Source organism: Chanodichthys erythropterus, chromosome 9 (genome assembly GCF_024489055.1).
Source record: "Chanodichthys erythropterus isolate Z2021 chromosome 9, ASM2448905v1, whole genome shotgun sequence".
Lineage (NCBI taxonomy): Eukaryota > Metazoa > Chordata > Actinopteri > Cypriniformes > Xenocyprididae > Chanodichthys > Chanodichthys erythropterus.
This window is the reverse complement of record NC_090229.1, coordinates 16,046,518-16,064,240: the sequence shown is the minus strand read 5'-3', so window position 1 is coordinate 16,064,240 and position 17,723 is coordinate 16,046,518. Positions and strand designations below refer to the sequence as shown.

General features: G+C 36.6%; 1 protein-coding gene across 5 annotated transcripts in view; it reads left to right on the top strand.

Annotated features, from left to right (window-relative positions):
• Positions 1–17,723, top strand: part of nphp4 (nephronophthisis 4) — a 184,772-nt gene that overhangs the window by 55,258 nt on the left and 111,791 nt on the right. For 4 of the 5 annotated variants that reach the window (XM_067394736.1, XM_067394737.1, XM_067394735.1 and 1 more), the window contains one exon: positions 635–768. In XM_067394736.1, coding sequence (XP_067250837.1) covers positions 635–768 — 134 coding nt within the window. Of the gene's footprint in view, positions 1–634; positions 769–17,723 lie in introns of those variants that run through there. The other variant, XM_067394738.1, reaches the window with a different exon arrangement.

Below are 17,723 nucleotides of genomic sequence, written 5' to 3'. Positions count from 1 at the left end.
TAGAGTTGCTTAGACCCCTGTGGGTACGTGAGCTAGATTTTTATTTTTACAAAAAAGAAACAAAAGTGGGTGCATTGGCTTAGATATGCAGAAGACTTTCTCAATAGACAATGTTTGAAACGCTCCTCAGCGAGACCCCCACTGAGAGCGGAAATGGGGCCAGCCAAAGATCTCAGCTGGAGGAAATGTGCCTGTGATGCTGCAGCCAGACACATACTCCAACTGACAAATTATCATTGGTCCTAATTCTTTTTTAAATCAGAAGAGGAATTTGGGCCACATGGAGCTCCATTACATTGGCCTCAACTGCATGGATTTTTCCCAGCTTCTGGAACACATTGAGCTCTCTTGTGCATCGCTCAATAGTTTGTTATCCCGTGCACTTGTTCTGTTTTTTTTTTTTTTTTTTCATATTTGAATTGATTGCCATGAGTAAGAGGATCTTGGCATTCTGAAGTGTGATGATAAATAAATTTTTACTGTCTAATTAATTCCTTTGTTGCTACAATGTTGTAAAAAATGAATAGCCATTAAATATAAAGGAAAATAATAAAATGGCTGGATGGAATTGGCTGTGCATGCAGGAAATGAGTACAATGTTAATGTTATATTCACTCCATCTCTGTTGCCGCAGATGCGCTGCGGAAGCCTCGTCTGCTGAAGAGCTTCTCGTGTGTGTTGGAGGGCCTACGTGTGGCACTCTTCCCCTCCGTGGAGGTCTTCGAATCTGACCTGCTCCAGCTGCTCAACAGAGACTGCCAGAATACAGTAAGCTATGACTCCAACCAAACGTTTAGGCCATTTGCGTATGTAAATTCAGTATGTATTTTTTTTATATATGACTCCTCCTTAAAGGATTAGTTCATCCAAAAATAAAAATTCTGTCATTAATTACTCACCCTCATGTCATTCCAAACCCGTAAAACTTTCGTCCATCTTTGTAACGCAAATGAAGATCATTTTGATGAAATCTGAGAGCTTTCGGTCCTTCCATAGACAGTCTACGCAATTCAAACTTTGATGCTTCAAAAAGACCATAAAGAGATTGGAAAACTAATCCATATGAATTGAGCGGTTTAATCCAAATTTTCTGAAGAGACTCAACGCTCTTTGTGATGAACAGATTTAATTTAGGTTTTTACTAACATAAAAACATTGATCAGCGAACATAAACAGAAGCTCAACCAAACCTGAATGACGTGTGAAAAACAAACCTCTTCTGGGAGCTCAAACATGCTCTGTCACACACGAGAATGAACCTCATTGGTTACGCAACACTTTTGAAATACTGAAATAAAAAAACAAAATATAATGGACTTTATAGGGTATTGCCTTCAGTGCTTCAGAAAATGTACAGGTGATCTGAACTAGGAATGTGTGGGACTAATCGACCAGATGATTTAACAGTACTGCTGCTGCAAGTCGACTTGAAAATACTAGCCATTTACATTTTTTTTTTTTTTGCACATTAACTTATAAACTAGTTGTTTGCAAAATTTCCATTTAAATGTTAATGAAGTTACTCATTGCGCAAATCCCTACTCTAAACACAGTCTGAAAAAAGTAATCTGCAATGGAAATCATTGTTGATTTCATTGGCACAGTTTGATGGTTTTATATTTGAATGTAGACCGTTCTACAGACTTTAGTGTTCCAGATTTCTCAGATTAGAGTTGCATTGTCTCTCTCTGATCAGCCTCACATATACATTATAAATCTACCAACATTCTCTACAGTCACAAACACCATCTGCTCCTGTTTTTCCATTACAAAGATCTAAATGATCAAAGTAAGTGGAAAGCTCAAAAACTTCAGATGATAGAGATGTTTGGGTATGGTGGGTCGATACAGCCTAGTTGTTAGTGGTCGAGGCTGGTAATTGAAAGGTTAAGAGCCATAACCGGTGTTTTGACAGGCAATGCTGTTGACTTTTGAACCTACAGTACCATTCAAAAGTTTTTATTTTATTTCAAAGAAATTAATAATTTTATTCAGCAAAGATGCATTAAATTGATCAAAAGTGACCGTAAAGAACATTTATAATAATAATATGAAATTATTATGATGTTTATTAAGAAAGGTTTCTTGAGCACTAAATCTGTAAATTAAAATGATTTATGGAGGATCATGTTAGACTGAAGACTGGAGTAATGAGAGCTGAAAATTCATCATGTTTTTAGAAACCTGCATGGTTTTTCTTCTGTGGAACATAATGCACTTCAATGTACGTCATTATTCACTGAAAGTCTTGCTGAAAGAGATGTTATTTACCTCTGAAAGAGATCTATTGCTGACAGACATGTTGTTTATCACTTGATGCTTTGTGTCACGCTTAATTAAGACATGATACAAGTCACTTTGGATGGAAAGTGTCAGCAAATGAGCACAAATTAGTAATTAGTTTGATTTGAAGCTGTGGTCCGTGGCCTCTCCATGAGCACTCAGCCTTGAGTGAGAAGTCTTATTACAGAAATTTCTTCTCCCCTCTCACAGGGACACTTTGCACTGTGGGAAGGGAGCAGTGCAGTTTCTATAAGATGGTGCTCTGTATTCTAGTGTGGTTGTATTTCATGCTGTGTGGATCTGTGAAGCCTGTCTGCAGTCTTGTGTGTGTGTGTGTGTGTGTGTGTGTGTGTGTGTGTGAGTGTGTGCTGCTGTGTGGACCCCGGTAACCATGTTTGACAGATGCACTCATGCGTTTGCAATTATTTACACACTGCAGACACACCGCTTTGGTCATCCCTTAAACTGAAAGAGAGAGATAACAGTAGACGGACAAGAGGGGAAAAATTGAAGTAGTGGAAATTGATAACAATGTCATTTTCGACGGTTTGTGACAAACCTTTTGTTTCTCATCCTTTCATGGTGATGCTTCTCTGTGTGTTTATGGTGTGAGGCAGAAAAAAACTTTCAGCATTCTTTAATCAGGTGTCCCAAATACAGCTTTAAAAACCTAGACAGACATACGCACCTACAGTACTTTACACAAGAGCCTGTTTTAATTGTGCTCAGGTTGTGTCACTTTCCCTGCAGTGTCAGTGGAATGTCAGATGAACTATTTTAGCTGAGCTAAAATCAGCTCATAGGACGTCACTTGTTGTCATGTTGAAGTGAGCCTCTTTATGTTGGTGCATTTATGATAATATAACAGTACTTGAAATTAGGGCTGCACGATTAATCCCATGAGATTGTCATGCGTGTCTCATCAGTAAAGCCGGTTCTGTGATTAGCGGTAAATGTCCATCACCTGCTTTCAAATGGAGCGGCACTTAATATACAGAGCCGTAGTTCGCAGACAAGCTACGCAATATCGCGTTCATAATCGCAGATGAATCGCCTTCGATTATGAACGCGATATTGCGTAGCTTGTCCGCGAACTACGGCTCTGTATATTAAGTGCCGTTCCATTTGAAAGCAGGTGATGGACATTTACCGCTAATCACAGAACCGGCTTTACTGATGAGACACGCATGACAAACACATGCGATTAATCGTGCAGCCCTACTCGAAATATTTTAGTACTTTTTATTGTAGTGCTTGCAAGGCAGTACTGTATTGATATTTGCCATTGTCAGACATTCTGGGCAGTGTTTCTTTAAATCCAGATACTGTATTAAACTTCGGCTATTAATTCACCCTCAAACTCTTACAGTATAGACCAAAATTTTAAGGATTAGTCCACTTTCAAATAAGATTTTCCTGATAATTTACTCACCCCCATGTCATCCAAGATGTTCATGTCTTTCTTTCTTCAGTCAGTCAAAAAGAAATTAAGGTTTTTGATGAAAACATTCCAGGATTTTTCTCCATATAATGGACTTCAATGGCCTCCAGATGGTTGAATGTCAAAATTACAGTTTCAGTGCAGCTTCAGAGGGCTTTAAATGATACCAGACAAGGAATAAGTAAGTGCTTCCACCAAAACCGCATTTTCGTATTCTTCAAAAAGTTTACGCTGTATATCCTATGCCTTCCCTATTCTACTTGGGGGGAAAAAATGTAACTGCCGCTGCGTTCGTTCTGTAAATAGAATAGGGAAGGCGTAGGACATACAGCGTAAGCTTTTTGAAGAATACGAAAATGCGCTTTTGGTGGAAGCACTTACAAAGGCAAACATTTGTTTATATAAAGCATATACATTTACATTTTTTTTTTTCGAAAATGACAGATCGTTTCTCTAGATAAGACCCTTATTGAGTAAATTATCAGGAACATTTTATTTGAAAGTGGACTAATCCTTTAAGATTGAAACTCTCTTATTGACTTGCACAGTTGCTGAATGTTCAGCATTCAAAATCTTTACCTATGCATAACTTTAACACTACTCTTTTGCTGCTTATAAGCACTGGTATTTCTTTATTAATTATAGAAAATTTCTATGAAAATAAATAAAAATCAGTGTGAATTAGTGTTTGCTAATAATAATAATAATAATAACAATAATATATTCTTAAGTATTAATATTATATAAAATATCAAATTAATGTTTGCTGTGATTTCTTTATAAAGTACTGTGTTTTTTAAATTCCTTTGTCACTGAAATACCAAATCTGACAGAGACATGTGGGATTTCAATATGATCAATCAATAATTCATTGTTTTTGTCCTCATCGTAGGTCAAGTGTTCTCATAATCAGCACCTATTAATCTCTGATTTATTCAGAAAAAAAAACCAAAAAACAAATGTGATGAATGAGTCAGACAGGTGACCTCCAGCTCAAAGATTTACTGTACATGAGAGGCTCTTTAGCAGGGTCAGAGGTGATTAGATGAATCCATCATTTGTGATTGGCAAGCAGCTTTGAATAAAAAAAGGTGCACTTTCTTCATTGTGTTAACAAGAAAGATGGATACAGTGGTTACAGAAAACAAAAAGGGAAATCAAGATAAATAGTATGAGCAAATGGAGGAGGGAATATTCATCAAAATCTGTGCCCTCTCTTCGTCTGACGTCACTTCTCTGCAGTTCTGAGGTGATAATTCACATGTGATAGCAGTTGACAGCAGGCTCTAATTGGCCCTCATGTGGGTGGTTGACCTTTAGAGAGTGTGACTCTCAATGCATTGTCATCAGGATATTGTTGACGCTCTGAACACATCTCACTCTGTGAAAGATGTATGAAACCCCCAACTGTCAGAGGTGTGTATATCTGGGTAGGTGAAGGAAAAAGGAAATTGATGTTTTCTATAGTATTGATCCACATAGTGTGAACCCAGGGTTTCAACTTAAATACTGTGTACGTGTTCAATGCTAGTTTAGGTGCTTGAAATGTATTTAGACTTCTTGAAAAGATTAATGTGGGTTTATGATTGGCTCAGCTACCCCAATTCAACCATAAGGGTGATCGGTTGGTCCAGGGACATGTGAGAGAGTTTCGGGTCAGTTGATGGAACTGTCACTTATTTTACACATATTTTACATTATTACAGCACCTCTCTTCCCAGTCTGGCTTGAATGTGCCTTTTAGTTTCTGCTTCAATGAAAGCCAGCATTCTGAAATATGAAATGTGCTCTAATTGTTTAGCTCGCCCCTGTGTGTTATGATTGACAAACCCCTTAGAGCATGTTCCAGAAATATCATGCCTCTTACCATAACCATGAGTTTTACCTGCTCAGGTGTAAATATTAACAATGGCGTCAATTTCAAACCAATTTGGACTCTTCCTAGAGCTGGCCTCCTTGCCAACCTGAGTAATCAATGGAGAAGGGCCTTGGTTAGAGTGGTGACCAAGAAGCTGATGGTCACTCTGGTTGAGCTCCATGATCATATATAGAGATGGGAGAAACTTACAGGATTAACATTACTGCAACATTCCACATATCTGGGCTTAATTGCAGAGTGGCCAGACTCAAGCCTCTCCTCATGTAGAGACATGAAAACCCACTTGAAATTTGCAAAAAAGCACCTAAAGAACTCTCTGACTGTGAGAAACAAGATTCCCTGGTCTGATGAACCTCAGTTCCAAGCATCATGTATGAAAGAAACCAGGCACAGCTCATCACCTGCAGAATATCATCCCAACAGTAAAGTGTGGTGGTAGCAGCATCATGCTTTTGAGGGTATTTTTCAGCACCAGAGACTGGGGGACTCATTAGAGTAGAAGGAAAGCTCAGTGCAGCAAAATAGAGATAGCCTTAATGAAAACCTAGTCCGAAGCATTCAGAACCTTGGACAGGGCAGAAGGTTCATCTTCCAACGGGACAATGACCCACAGTTAAGACAATGCAGGAGTGGCTTATGGACAACACGGTGAATGTTCTTGAGCAGCCCAGCCAGAGCCCGAACTTGAACCCAATCGAACATCTCTGGAGAAACCGACGGACCCCATCCAACCTGACCGAGATTGAGAGGACCTGAAGAGAAGAATGGCAGAAAATCGCCAAATGCAGATGTGCAAAGCTTGTCGCATCATACCCAAAAAGAAAGACCTGAGGCTGTAAAGGTGCTTCAATTAAACACTTAGATAAAGGTTACTTATGGAATGTACTTGTATCAGTTTTTGTCACAAATCTTTTTTGCCTTGTCATTATGGTGTACGAAGTGTTGATTTGAATAAAGAGTAATTTAAATTAGTTTAACATAAGGTAGCAATAAAATGTGTAAAAAAATGAAAGGGTGTGAACACATTTGCAAGGCAATTCATAAAAAAATAATATATATATATATATATTTTTTAAAATGTTGCCATTTGATCTAATCTGAACTACTGGTAAGCAGAAAAAGCTTTTTGTTAAGTCCTGTTCTTGTCCTCTTCATTCTTCTCCTCATCTTTTTCCTTTTCCTCATCTCTTTCCTTATCCTCATCTCATCCTTGACCTTATCCTTCTCCTCATCCATATCTATGCCCTTATCTTCATCTTTATCTTCATCCTGTTTGAGAGCAGTACTTGCTAGCAGCTGCGTAAAAATAAGCCTTGGCCCAAAGCTTGAAGACTTCTCAATTATCATTGCTATTTTTGCTCACAGTTTGGCAAAGCCTGGTGAATCTGGGCTATTTGTCTAGATATTTATTTTCAGACCTGCCTCAAAAAACCTTATACAACCTATGTAAATTCAAATCGTACATAAAAATATAAGCAAGGAGGAAACATACGAACTTAGTCACGGCAGAGGGAGCTGCATACACTCCATTGATCTGACAGCTCTGACAGCGAGTTTTGTCTAAAGATTGGATTCTGAGTAATATGAAATATCCAACAGTTTTTCCCCACATTACAATTTTCAATAATTCCTTCATACATTCTTGCAAGATTTTATCTTTTTAATTTCACTTGTGTTTAATTTTATACCGAGCGTTGATTAAACTTTGATTTAGCTTATTGACTAGATGTTTTGAAAATACCTCTTTTTACTTTTTACATTAAAAGCTGCACACAGTTAATTAGATATGAGTGACATGCGAAGATGGTCTAAAAGAACACAATAAGACTAAATTGAATCTGAAGCGCAGTGCTCAATAAATGGCTACGGTGGTCTCAGATTTTATCATTGCATTACTGCTGATGTTTGATTACTGTTTTCAGTGTTCAGAGAATAAAATGTGAAAAGACCTGTTACCATAGTGCTTTTCCATTAATGAATTTTCAATTTAGGACACTACTTAGTACATTGCTGCCCCAACTTAACACTTTCTGAAGCTCCTTCTCCTCTGAATTTCTGACCTTTTGTATGAATGTAAAGAGCCCCGCCATATTGAGGGAAGTTGGCAGCAGCTGAATCTCCCCATCTAGAATTATCTGGTTTATCCGTTTCTGAGCCTCTGGGTAACTTTTGGGTGCTTTTTTTGACTGGCTACATAAAAGGTTGGCTGCCGGAGGTTTAAGCTATTTTGTCATATTGGTGCGGAACATTTTTGTGTTTGGCTACTGCGTTTGTATATTTTGTGTGTGCATTTGTGTCATTTGTTGATGTACTGCTTAGCAGAGGGCAATGATTAGCATCATCAATGAGAGGTGTTTGTCAGCTGCAACAATTGAAAGCTGTGTGTGTGTGCGCGTGTGTGTGTGTGTGTGTCTCTGTGTGTGTGAGAGAGGCTGAGTGGGCGGATGTGGATAACATGCTAATGATACTGCTGTTACACTTCCTGCATGACTCATCGCAGTTTGAGCCAGCACACTCTCTCAGTGTGGGCACACACAAACTCACAATCTCTTTTAAAGCCTGAGATATGATATATAACTGCATTCATTCTGCTCTTTCTGAAGGCATGCTGGGATCCTCATAAGCATCATAAGGAAGATGCAGTCTGTGATAAACCCACTTTTCAAATGCTACTAAACTTTTAGATGTGCACTGAAATTACAAAACCTCATCTGAACACTTAGCTGTGGTATAAACTATACTAAATAATAATTAAAACGGTCACTAATAATTTAATGATATGCTTAAATTCAACATGAAATCAAAATACACAATTCTTGTTTTTAATGGAATATTGCAGTGTTTATTATAAATGATTCATCCATGCACATAATTATTTTCTTTTTTTAAAGTTCATGTGCCCTAGTAATTGGTAATCAAAATAACTTCCCCTCCCTCTTGCAACAATATCTCTTCTCTAATGATGTGTTTTTGACCTGTCACTCACAAGAGATCACAGCGATAGCAAACCACAACCATGCAATCAATTCCCGATGGACAAAATCAAGTCCCGCCCTACTTTTTTCTTGTTTGAGAAGCAGTTTCACTTTGATACACAATTTCATGCCAACATGTAATCTTTAGCAAATCTCAAAATGAATATCCATTCATACTAGTGTTTGGCTGATATATTGCCAAGGCCGATATTATTGGCTGATATTTGGCATTGGCTGGTAAGTTTTTCTGGTAAGTGTTTATTTTGACAGCGCTGAAAACCCTGAGCACAGACGCACATGAGCTCTCATTCTCCCGTCTTCATTAGTCTTTGTTTAACAGTTCTGTCTAATAATTGAAAGGCAAATGCTATAATACTTTATTCATATACGGTCTGCATTCAGCAAACATGCATTTTTAATATCTAATGAACATTTAATGCCACAAATCTTGCAAACATCAATGAATCCAGTGATAGATCTTGTGTGCATAAAATGTGTGTTCGCTGTCTGTGACTCTGCAGCAGGTGTATTGATATAACTCACTTCCTCCTGTTACTTTCATAGGGGCTTCAGTGTTAACAAAGGATCTCAGTGTTTTTCTGCCATAAGCAATGTTCTTCTCAATGCTCTGATTTGATGGATTTCATGGATTTCAGTGTCATTCATTCTGTGTCGGGCTGTATTTCTAACCCTCTTTTAAAGTTTTCCCAGCTACTTTTATGGGAAAATGTATAATATGTGATATGTGACACCCTAATACTGATTTCAAGCATACCATGTGATCCAGATCCATATTTTAATACCTTTTGACAAGCTTTGGACAAAATTGGGGAAGATTTATTCACATTTACATTCATGATTTCAGTCATCGTTTTTCATGGAAAAAGTAGTATTTTGGGATAAACACTATGAAATATCTTGATAAGGATAAAAACTAGGGCTGGGACAATACAGTGATTCTCGATCCGCCATACAATGATTCTGGATCGATTCTGATATTTTCTCTCTCAAATCGATTCTGAGCTTAGTTTTAACAGCAGATGGCACTCTAGGCTAGTTTTTAACCGCACACTCAAATGCTCACGAAGAAGAATGCTGGACAACGGTCGTGCGTTCGACTGAGTCATATAAGTGGTTAAATATACACATTGGCTCAGAATGCTTTTATGACGCGAGATTAATATAAACACAGCTCAGAGCAAACACCAATGTAATTCCCTTCAACATTTTCAAACTTTATGAATGATTATTTTGGGTTTAAGTGCTGTGTGTAAAGGAACTGGAAGCAAGCAAGCAGTACGGGTGTTTCTAAAGCACATAGTGCCATCTCTTCTCTTCTCTTCGATAGAGAATCATGATACATCGGAAAATATCAGAGTCACTCCAGATTCTTTGTATCGAGAATCGATGTATTGTCCCAGCCTTAATAAAAACACCCTAGCAACCCAAATAGCAACATGCTAAAATCACTTTTGCTTGAGTTTTGTATGGTCACAGTACTCACATTAGGTCTTCATTAAAGAGTATAATTTTAAACATATTTAGGAGAAGAATTAATCATTGCTTCCTTATTTTCAATTTCCAGTGGAAAACTTTTTGTGGAAATCATTACTTGCAGCTTAAGGGTTAATAGTAATTATCTTTTGGTTATTTAAGCATTTACACATCAATTTAGTTATGTCACTGTTTATACCCTGGATAATTTTCTCTTTACTCCCGGCTCTTTCCCAAGTCATTTGTCAATAAATCCCAATACATTTTATTGTACATTTTATGAAAGCCATTAAATGTCTATTATGCGGGAAGAGCTGCAGTGCAGATTCAAATTAATATAAGGAAGCTCGTCTTTGTTCTCTGACTTACCCTTGACTCAGAGTTCTTTCGACCGCATTGCCGTTTCGCAGAAGTCAATAGCTTAGTCAGACCCTTTTATGATTTTCAAAGAACTTGCTGACCAAAGAACTCTTTTGTGTCAGAGTTATGTAAATTGTTCACGCTCCCCTTCAACTCCATAAGTATAGTTTGCTGCCACAGTAATGTAATTGATTATCGATTAAAGAAACCAATGGCTCTGTCACTATGTGATGTGTTTTTAATAAACTGTTAATAAGTTTTCACATCCACTTTTTTAAAATGTTATTTTATTTATAAAAAAAATTCTTTCTTTTTGCAATTATCTAAACAGAAGAAATAAATTTGGTGTTGCTTTATATAAAAAAGGTTTTATTTGGTGTATAATTTTTCATTAATAAAATTAGTCACTCCTCAACGGACGAAACAGTGAAACTTCTTCCCTCGATCATCAGCCCACAGGTATTCAATAAATGCTGATTGCACTCTACAGTTACGCCCCCTCCTCCCTGAAAATAACAGACACTTTCTATTCATTTAATCTGCTCACTACAAAGAAATAACCTTCAGAAACCAATTTTATTTTTCAGGGGAAAAAAACCCTCTTCAATTCTTGAGTCTGAATGGGATGATGACCCTCACCCCTCCAGAGCTTGTCTCTTCTTGCTGCTATTATTCCTATATTTGGTTTAAATGACCTTCACAATCACTCGCCTGAACCAGACTATTCAACATACAGCAGGTTCTTTAAAATCAATTTGCTGGGCTGCATTTCTTCTTCTATACCTCTTGTTAGAGGAATTGTTAGTGCTTTTGTTCATATTGGTGACAGTTAATCGTGAGTATTGTCAAAGTGATAGTGCTACTTGCGAAAGTCCTACTTTTTTATTTTTTTATTTGAATGGTCTTTGTAGCAACTTTGATTTAAAAAAAATGACTATCAAGACTGAGGTGAAATAAGAGAAAATTCGGTTGTCATTTTACGCCATGACATTGTGATCCAACCCACACACGAGTTAAATAAGTGATATTCTTTTAGAAAGCATTGAAGTCTTTCATGAAGATTCAAACGCAGCTGTTTCTATTTTTAAGTCTTCTGTTCTGATTCCACCGTCAAAAACATCAAAGACATTTTGGTTTGAGGCTGAATTTGCTGCTTGTGATGCCAATGGGAGCACATATATTCCCTGCAAACTAAAATACCCCCCAAAAAATCAAGAAACAAATACAGAACTCTTGTAGCGAGGGGACTTAACTAGCTCTCTTTTTTTTTTGCATGCAAACTTCCAAATAGAAATGCCTTAGTGTGATACAACCACATAAACGGATGCAAAATCAAAACAGCCATTGTTTTTTTTTCTTATACTGTGGCAATAGTCTTAGTATAAACTTTTGCTCGTTCCATATAAACTTCTCATCTTTTGTGCATTTTGTTCAATTCACAGTAATATTTCTCCATCCTTGTTGCTAGCCTTGTCTGTTAAAGGGCCTGTTGTCACGGATGCTGGGCTAGATGATGCGTGACCCGCAGAGTCCAGAAATTTCACAGATGAGAAACAGAGGCCAATGAAAGAGGATAAGCTTTGTCATTACTTTGAGATACACTGCGCTGCATTCATCACTCAGAAAAGATTCTCCTCCCTCGCTTTCCTTCTCCTTCAGTCTCTCTCTCTCTCACTCAGCCACACTCTTTTGCACTGTGAAGCTGGAAATGGGGTATGATTTAACTTCAGGCCATTTCATTGTTCCCTTTAAGCTTCTTAGCTCTAAAATATTCATATTTTGGGCACAGGAAGCGAAATCTGTGACAGCACAGAGAGCAGACAAAAAGGAGAGTGAGAGGGAAAAAAAGGACAAGAGTATGAAACAGAAATAAGATATTTCTGTTGCTGATGTGTTGAGATAAGCTGCAGACAGGCTCGTTTTCCATGCTTATCTCTTTTGCGTTACCCTTTGTTTGTCTGTCTCTCTCCTGACATTCTGTCTATCCGTCATGTTTTTTAAAAGTAATATTTCACACAAAATGAAAATACTGTCATTATTTACTCACCCTCATGTCTTTCCAAACTTGTGTGATACTCTTTTTTTTTTTTTTTTTTCTTCTGTTGAACTTTAAATAATAGAAATAAACGAGGATGAGCTTTTTAAGCTTCATAATGACAGAAAAGTATCAACAAATTTCTAAAAAACTTCTAAAGTCATACAATAGGTTTGTGTGATGAACTGAAAATCATGACACTAGCTCTCCTTGCTGCATTCATGAGAGCATTGGTGTAAACTATTTGAGAAAATGTAATAAGTTACTGTACTTGAGTATCTTTTTGGCTACTTTGTATCAAAGATACAAAGATAGTTTTAAAGATATTAGCAACTTTTACTCTCAACTTCACTACATTTTTGAATAAGTAAATGTACTCTTTACGCCAATACATTTTGCATTACACCTAACTTTTTCTGCTGCAGTTTATTTCTGATACAAAAGAAATTACATCTACAGGGCATTGAAGGTACTACATCTTGTGTATTTTGCCCTACTCACCCAAAATTGTCAAGGATACATTACATGAATGGGAGTGCATTAGCAGGTAATTGTGAATCACAGATGTTTCATATATGAGATGAAGACATGGCTGTAGACGGTGATGATGTTTTGACTATTTAATTTTAATTTTAATCTGTTATGTTGAAGTCGAGACCTTTTTGAATGATATTGGTTTACTTATGCCCTTTTTAAACACTTGAGCTTAACTGTGACTGTGTTTGTAAGTTTAAGAGGCTGTTTTGTCGACCTTGATTTATTGCAATATTGAGGTGTTCAGTTTTATTTTGATTTTATAAAATAAACATGATTTATTTCCTCCTCACAAATCAACGGTTTCTTCTTTTTCACTAGTATTATTGGTCTCTTAGGTGTTGATGACTAGTCCATCTTTTTACTTGTATGTGGGCTAAAATACTTATGTTCAAAATACAAAATACATATGTTCTGTTAACTAGATAGTCAAGTCATTGGAATTTGTCACTTGTAACTTGTACTGAAGTAATTTTTGCTGTATCTGTATTATACTCAAGTATGGTTTCCAGGTACTTTCCAGCTCTGCATGAGAGAAAAAGTGATGTCCAATTCATGAACAAATAATTCGTTTGAGTTGGATAAATTCAATGAATCAGCTGGTCCAGTTCATTCAACCAATCTGAACGATTTGTTCACAAATCAACCTGATTCAGTTCAATTTCAGCTCACTTACTCAATGATGTGGTCCCAGAGGTTATCAGTGAATGACTAGCTAACTAATTATCAGTCACTCAAAGCTATCGTATGGTATCAGAAGACTTGGAATATATGTACATTATTACAGTCCAAAAATTCAGTAAATTAGTGAGATTTACTAAGGCGAAAAAGCATTAAATTGATCAAATAAGGACTTTTGAAAATGAAAATAAGGACTTTTATGTTGTTACAAAATATTTCTATTTCCAATTAATGCTGTTCTTTTTTTATTCTATTTCATCAAATAAACCCCCTTCCAAAAAAACCCCCGAAGCAAAACCCCCCCCAAAAAAACAAAACAACAACAAAATTGATAAAAACATTGATAATAACAAGAAATGTTTCTTGAGCACCATCAGCATATTATTGGCATATTAGTATTAGTATATTAATGATTTCTGAAGAATCATGTGACACTGAAGACTGGAGTAATGATGCTGAAAATTCAGCTTTGCCATCACAGGAATTTTAAAATATATAAAATGGAAAAGATTTATTTTAAATGGTAATAATATTTCACAATATTACAGTTTTCACTGTATTTTTGATCAAATAAATGCAGTTTTGGTTAGCATAAGATACTTTTAAAGAAACATTTAAAGTTCTTACCGATCCCAAACTTTTGTTATGTATTTCACAGATGAAGCTTGAAAGCTCCAGTCCCCATTCATTTTAACTGCATTGAAAAATGTGACGAGTACATTCTTAAAGATTTGTTGTTTTCCTGATTTGTCTTTCAGGTTTGAGTTACACAAAGGTAAACAAAATAAATAAAATAAATTCGGGTGAACTATCTAATTAAATCTGTAATGCATTATACTCTATGCCTGTTTGTGTTTAAAGTAGAGTGTGTTGTTTAGTTCAGCGTCAAAGCATATTGCACTAATTATATATCATTATATTGTTATCAACTTGTTGCAGTAAGCTCGTGTGTATGCTTCTTCTGACACACATACGTCACTTGTGTCATACTCCAGGGAGTAAATTGGCAGTGATATACATACACACTGGTACACAAAGCTCATTTGATGGGATTTAAGCCATGGTGACATACTTGTCTCATCACTGTGTGGTTAGTGGCTCAGCTTCTTGCTTGTTGTTGCTGCTAATTTGGTTTTTAATGGAAAGGAGTGACAAAGATAACTAAGTGCAGACAAATGAACACACCCTAATCAGAAGCCATGGATAAAGAGAGAAGTAAACCTACCGAAGGCACTTTCTAGATTATTATTATTTTTTTAAATCTATAATAAACAACTATTTTATATTGAATTAAAAATGTATCAAAAAATGACAGTGAAGACTTTTTTGTTACAAAAAAAATCTAATTGTCTTTTAACGAATATCAGTTTGCACTGAAATAATTGTTTTTGCTGGTTAGATGCTAACTGTGTTTCATTGACTTATGCTTGCACAATTACAATGATGTTAATATAACTATAACCTGGAGGGGAGGAGGCAATAAATTCCATGACCTGAAGTTTTAATCCCTGTGTTCCTCAAAGTGGGACTGTTAATTCCCGCATTATTGTGTGCTGTCTGTCCGGCAGAGCCTGTAAGCCATCCCACCGACCTTTCACAGTCACGCAATCGAACGCTACGCTGGGCTGCATCACCTGAGGGCTTTGTGTTGCATGTATTTGCTGAAAACAGGCACATTGCTACGTGATTTAATTACTTAATTATCTCTCTCGACTGAGAACACTTTTGTTCGTGAAAACAGGCATAGCCCCTTCCACTGCTGAAATAAATAATTGCTGAATATAATGTCTCTGGAGTACTGTGTTTCTCTCGGCTCACAGTGTTCTTCCAGATAATTGGACCTCAGATTTGTCATGTTGCCCACAAGTGATTTGAGACTGTTGACCAAAAGTGAAGTCTTAGAAAGCACCAAAAATTGCTGTATTTCACAGGGTCACAACCACCATGTCCGAAAATTAATTGAGCAATATTGGCTTTTCATTGACCAGTGTTTAAAATTGTACGTATCTCACTGTATCTTGAATGTTTTTGTTACATACCTGGTAGCTCACAAAACTACAAAAAGGATAGTTCACCCAAAAATTAAAAATCTGGGTTCTTGCTAGTGATATAAATGTGAATAAGTACATTAATGTTCAAAAGTTTGGGGTCTGTAAGATTTTTGAAATGTTTTTGAAAGTCTCTTATGCACATCAAGGCTACATTTACAGTAAAACAGTAATATTTTGACATTATTACAATTATTACGTTATGATTTATATAAATTTCAATGTATTCTTGCAAGTACAGAGTCAATGAAACATAGTATCTAACCAGAAGTGCCAAAAACATTTCTTTGAATGCAAATTAGCAAATAAGTTGGAGATTGAAGGTGATAGTGAACCTTAAAAAAATTATATCACGATAATTATCATTGTCATTTTATCGCCCAGCCCTACCATGGCTCCAAAAAACTACATTTTTGTAGCTTGGCAGCTCCTGGTCACCATTTACTTTCATTGTATGCAAGAAGAGCAGCATTAACATTTTGCTAAACTTCTCCTTTTATGCTCTACAGAACAAAGAAAGTCATACAGGTTTGGAATAACATGAGGGTGAGTTAATGATAATAGAATGTTGGCTTTTTCGGTCTTACCTTTGTGTTTAAACAGCAGATGACATTTTACAGAAAGACATTTAGTCTCAATGTATTTATCTCACAAAAACAAACATAATGTACCTCTCAAGTCATCATTCACATCTATATCACTGGCAAGAAACCATCAGACTCATAGAAATGTGCAGATCTGACCTATTAAGCCGTGAACTGGGCACAAAATTGCATTACATCCACTTTAAAGGAAAGATTTTAGAGGTACTCTGATGGTCGCCGCAGTAGCTGGGTGATTCACGGCGTAAAGTGGGATACGCGCGGACTGCTTCTTGTAGGCCTGCATATAAAACACTGCACACAATTGATATGCTAATCGGAGGAGCGGTGAGTGGGAGGCCTAAGCAGATAGATGCGACTCTCACCCTGAGGAGAAGTGAGAGAGAAAAGCTGTTAGTTCCATACCTTCTTTTACAGATCCTCTGTAATGCTGCAATTAATAATATCTGACTGCTGCTGCCACACCGTCTCAGAGCCCATGCATCTTCCAAACACCAGGTGTCTGCCAAGAGTCTCCACACAATGGCAGCAGGCTGTCGTTTAATTGATGTGTTATTGTAAACATGTCTGGACACTGACTTACAAAGACAGCTGCTGGTCTTGGAGATGCACCCCCAATATTTAGCAATTGGTGACTGGGGTGCATGTACCTGTGATGGTTTATGTAACAGGAAGGGACATCTATCAGACTTTTTCTGGATTTTGCTAGGACAGTTTTGAAGTCATAACTCCAGTGCTGGGGGGAAACTAACTGAAACTACTAACTTAAAGCTGCAATATGTAACATTTTTGCAGTAAAATATCCAAAAACCACTGGGCCAGTGTTATATATTTTGTTCAGTTGAGTACTTACAATATCCTAAATGTTTTCAACTATTTGTTAATCGTGAGAAAATTACTATTTTAACCAAGGATCCGGGACAAGTGGTTAGATCGCCTGTCATTTGCATCATATTCACGTGACCCTCGGTTTCCGTTTTATTTTGTTTCCATGGTTTCTACAATAAAGATGCTTTAATATATTACATGTTTTAATAGACAAGGGAACAACTGTTTGGTTACATTTATAGACAGAAAACTATTGTTATATAGCTCAACACGTTCAGTCTTTTATTTAAATCTAATTTTCTTGATTTTTTTTTTTTTTTGCGAGTACCATGCTTTACCATGCCTCAGAGAAAAACACTATTTTGTGAAGTAGCTAACATAGCATAATCATATGCAGCTTTATTTAGCATTTTCTCCATCATACATTAAGTTTTAAAATTAATTGCGTGATATAATCTACACAAGCCATCCAGCATTTAATATGATATTCTAAAATCAATGTAGCTTACAACTTGTGTGTAACAAGTGTCTCTTAGCAGCCACTAAGCGACCGCACAGAGTAA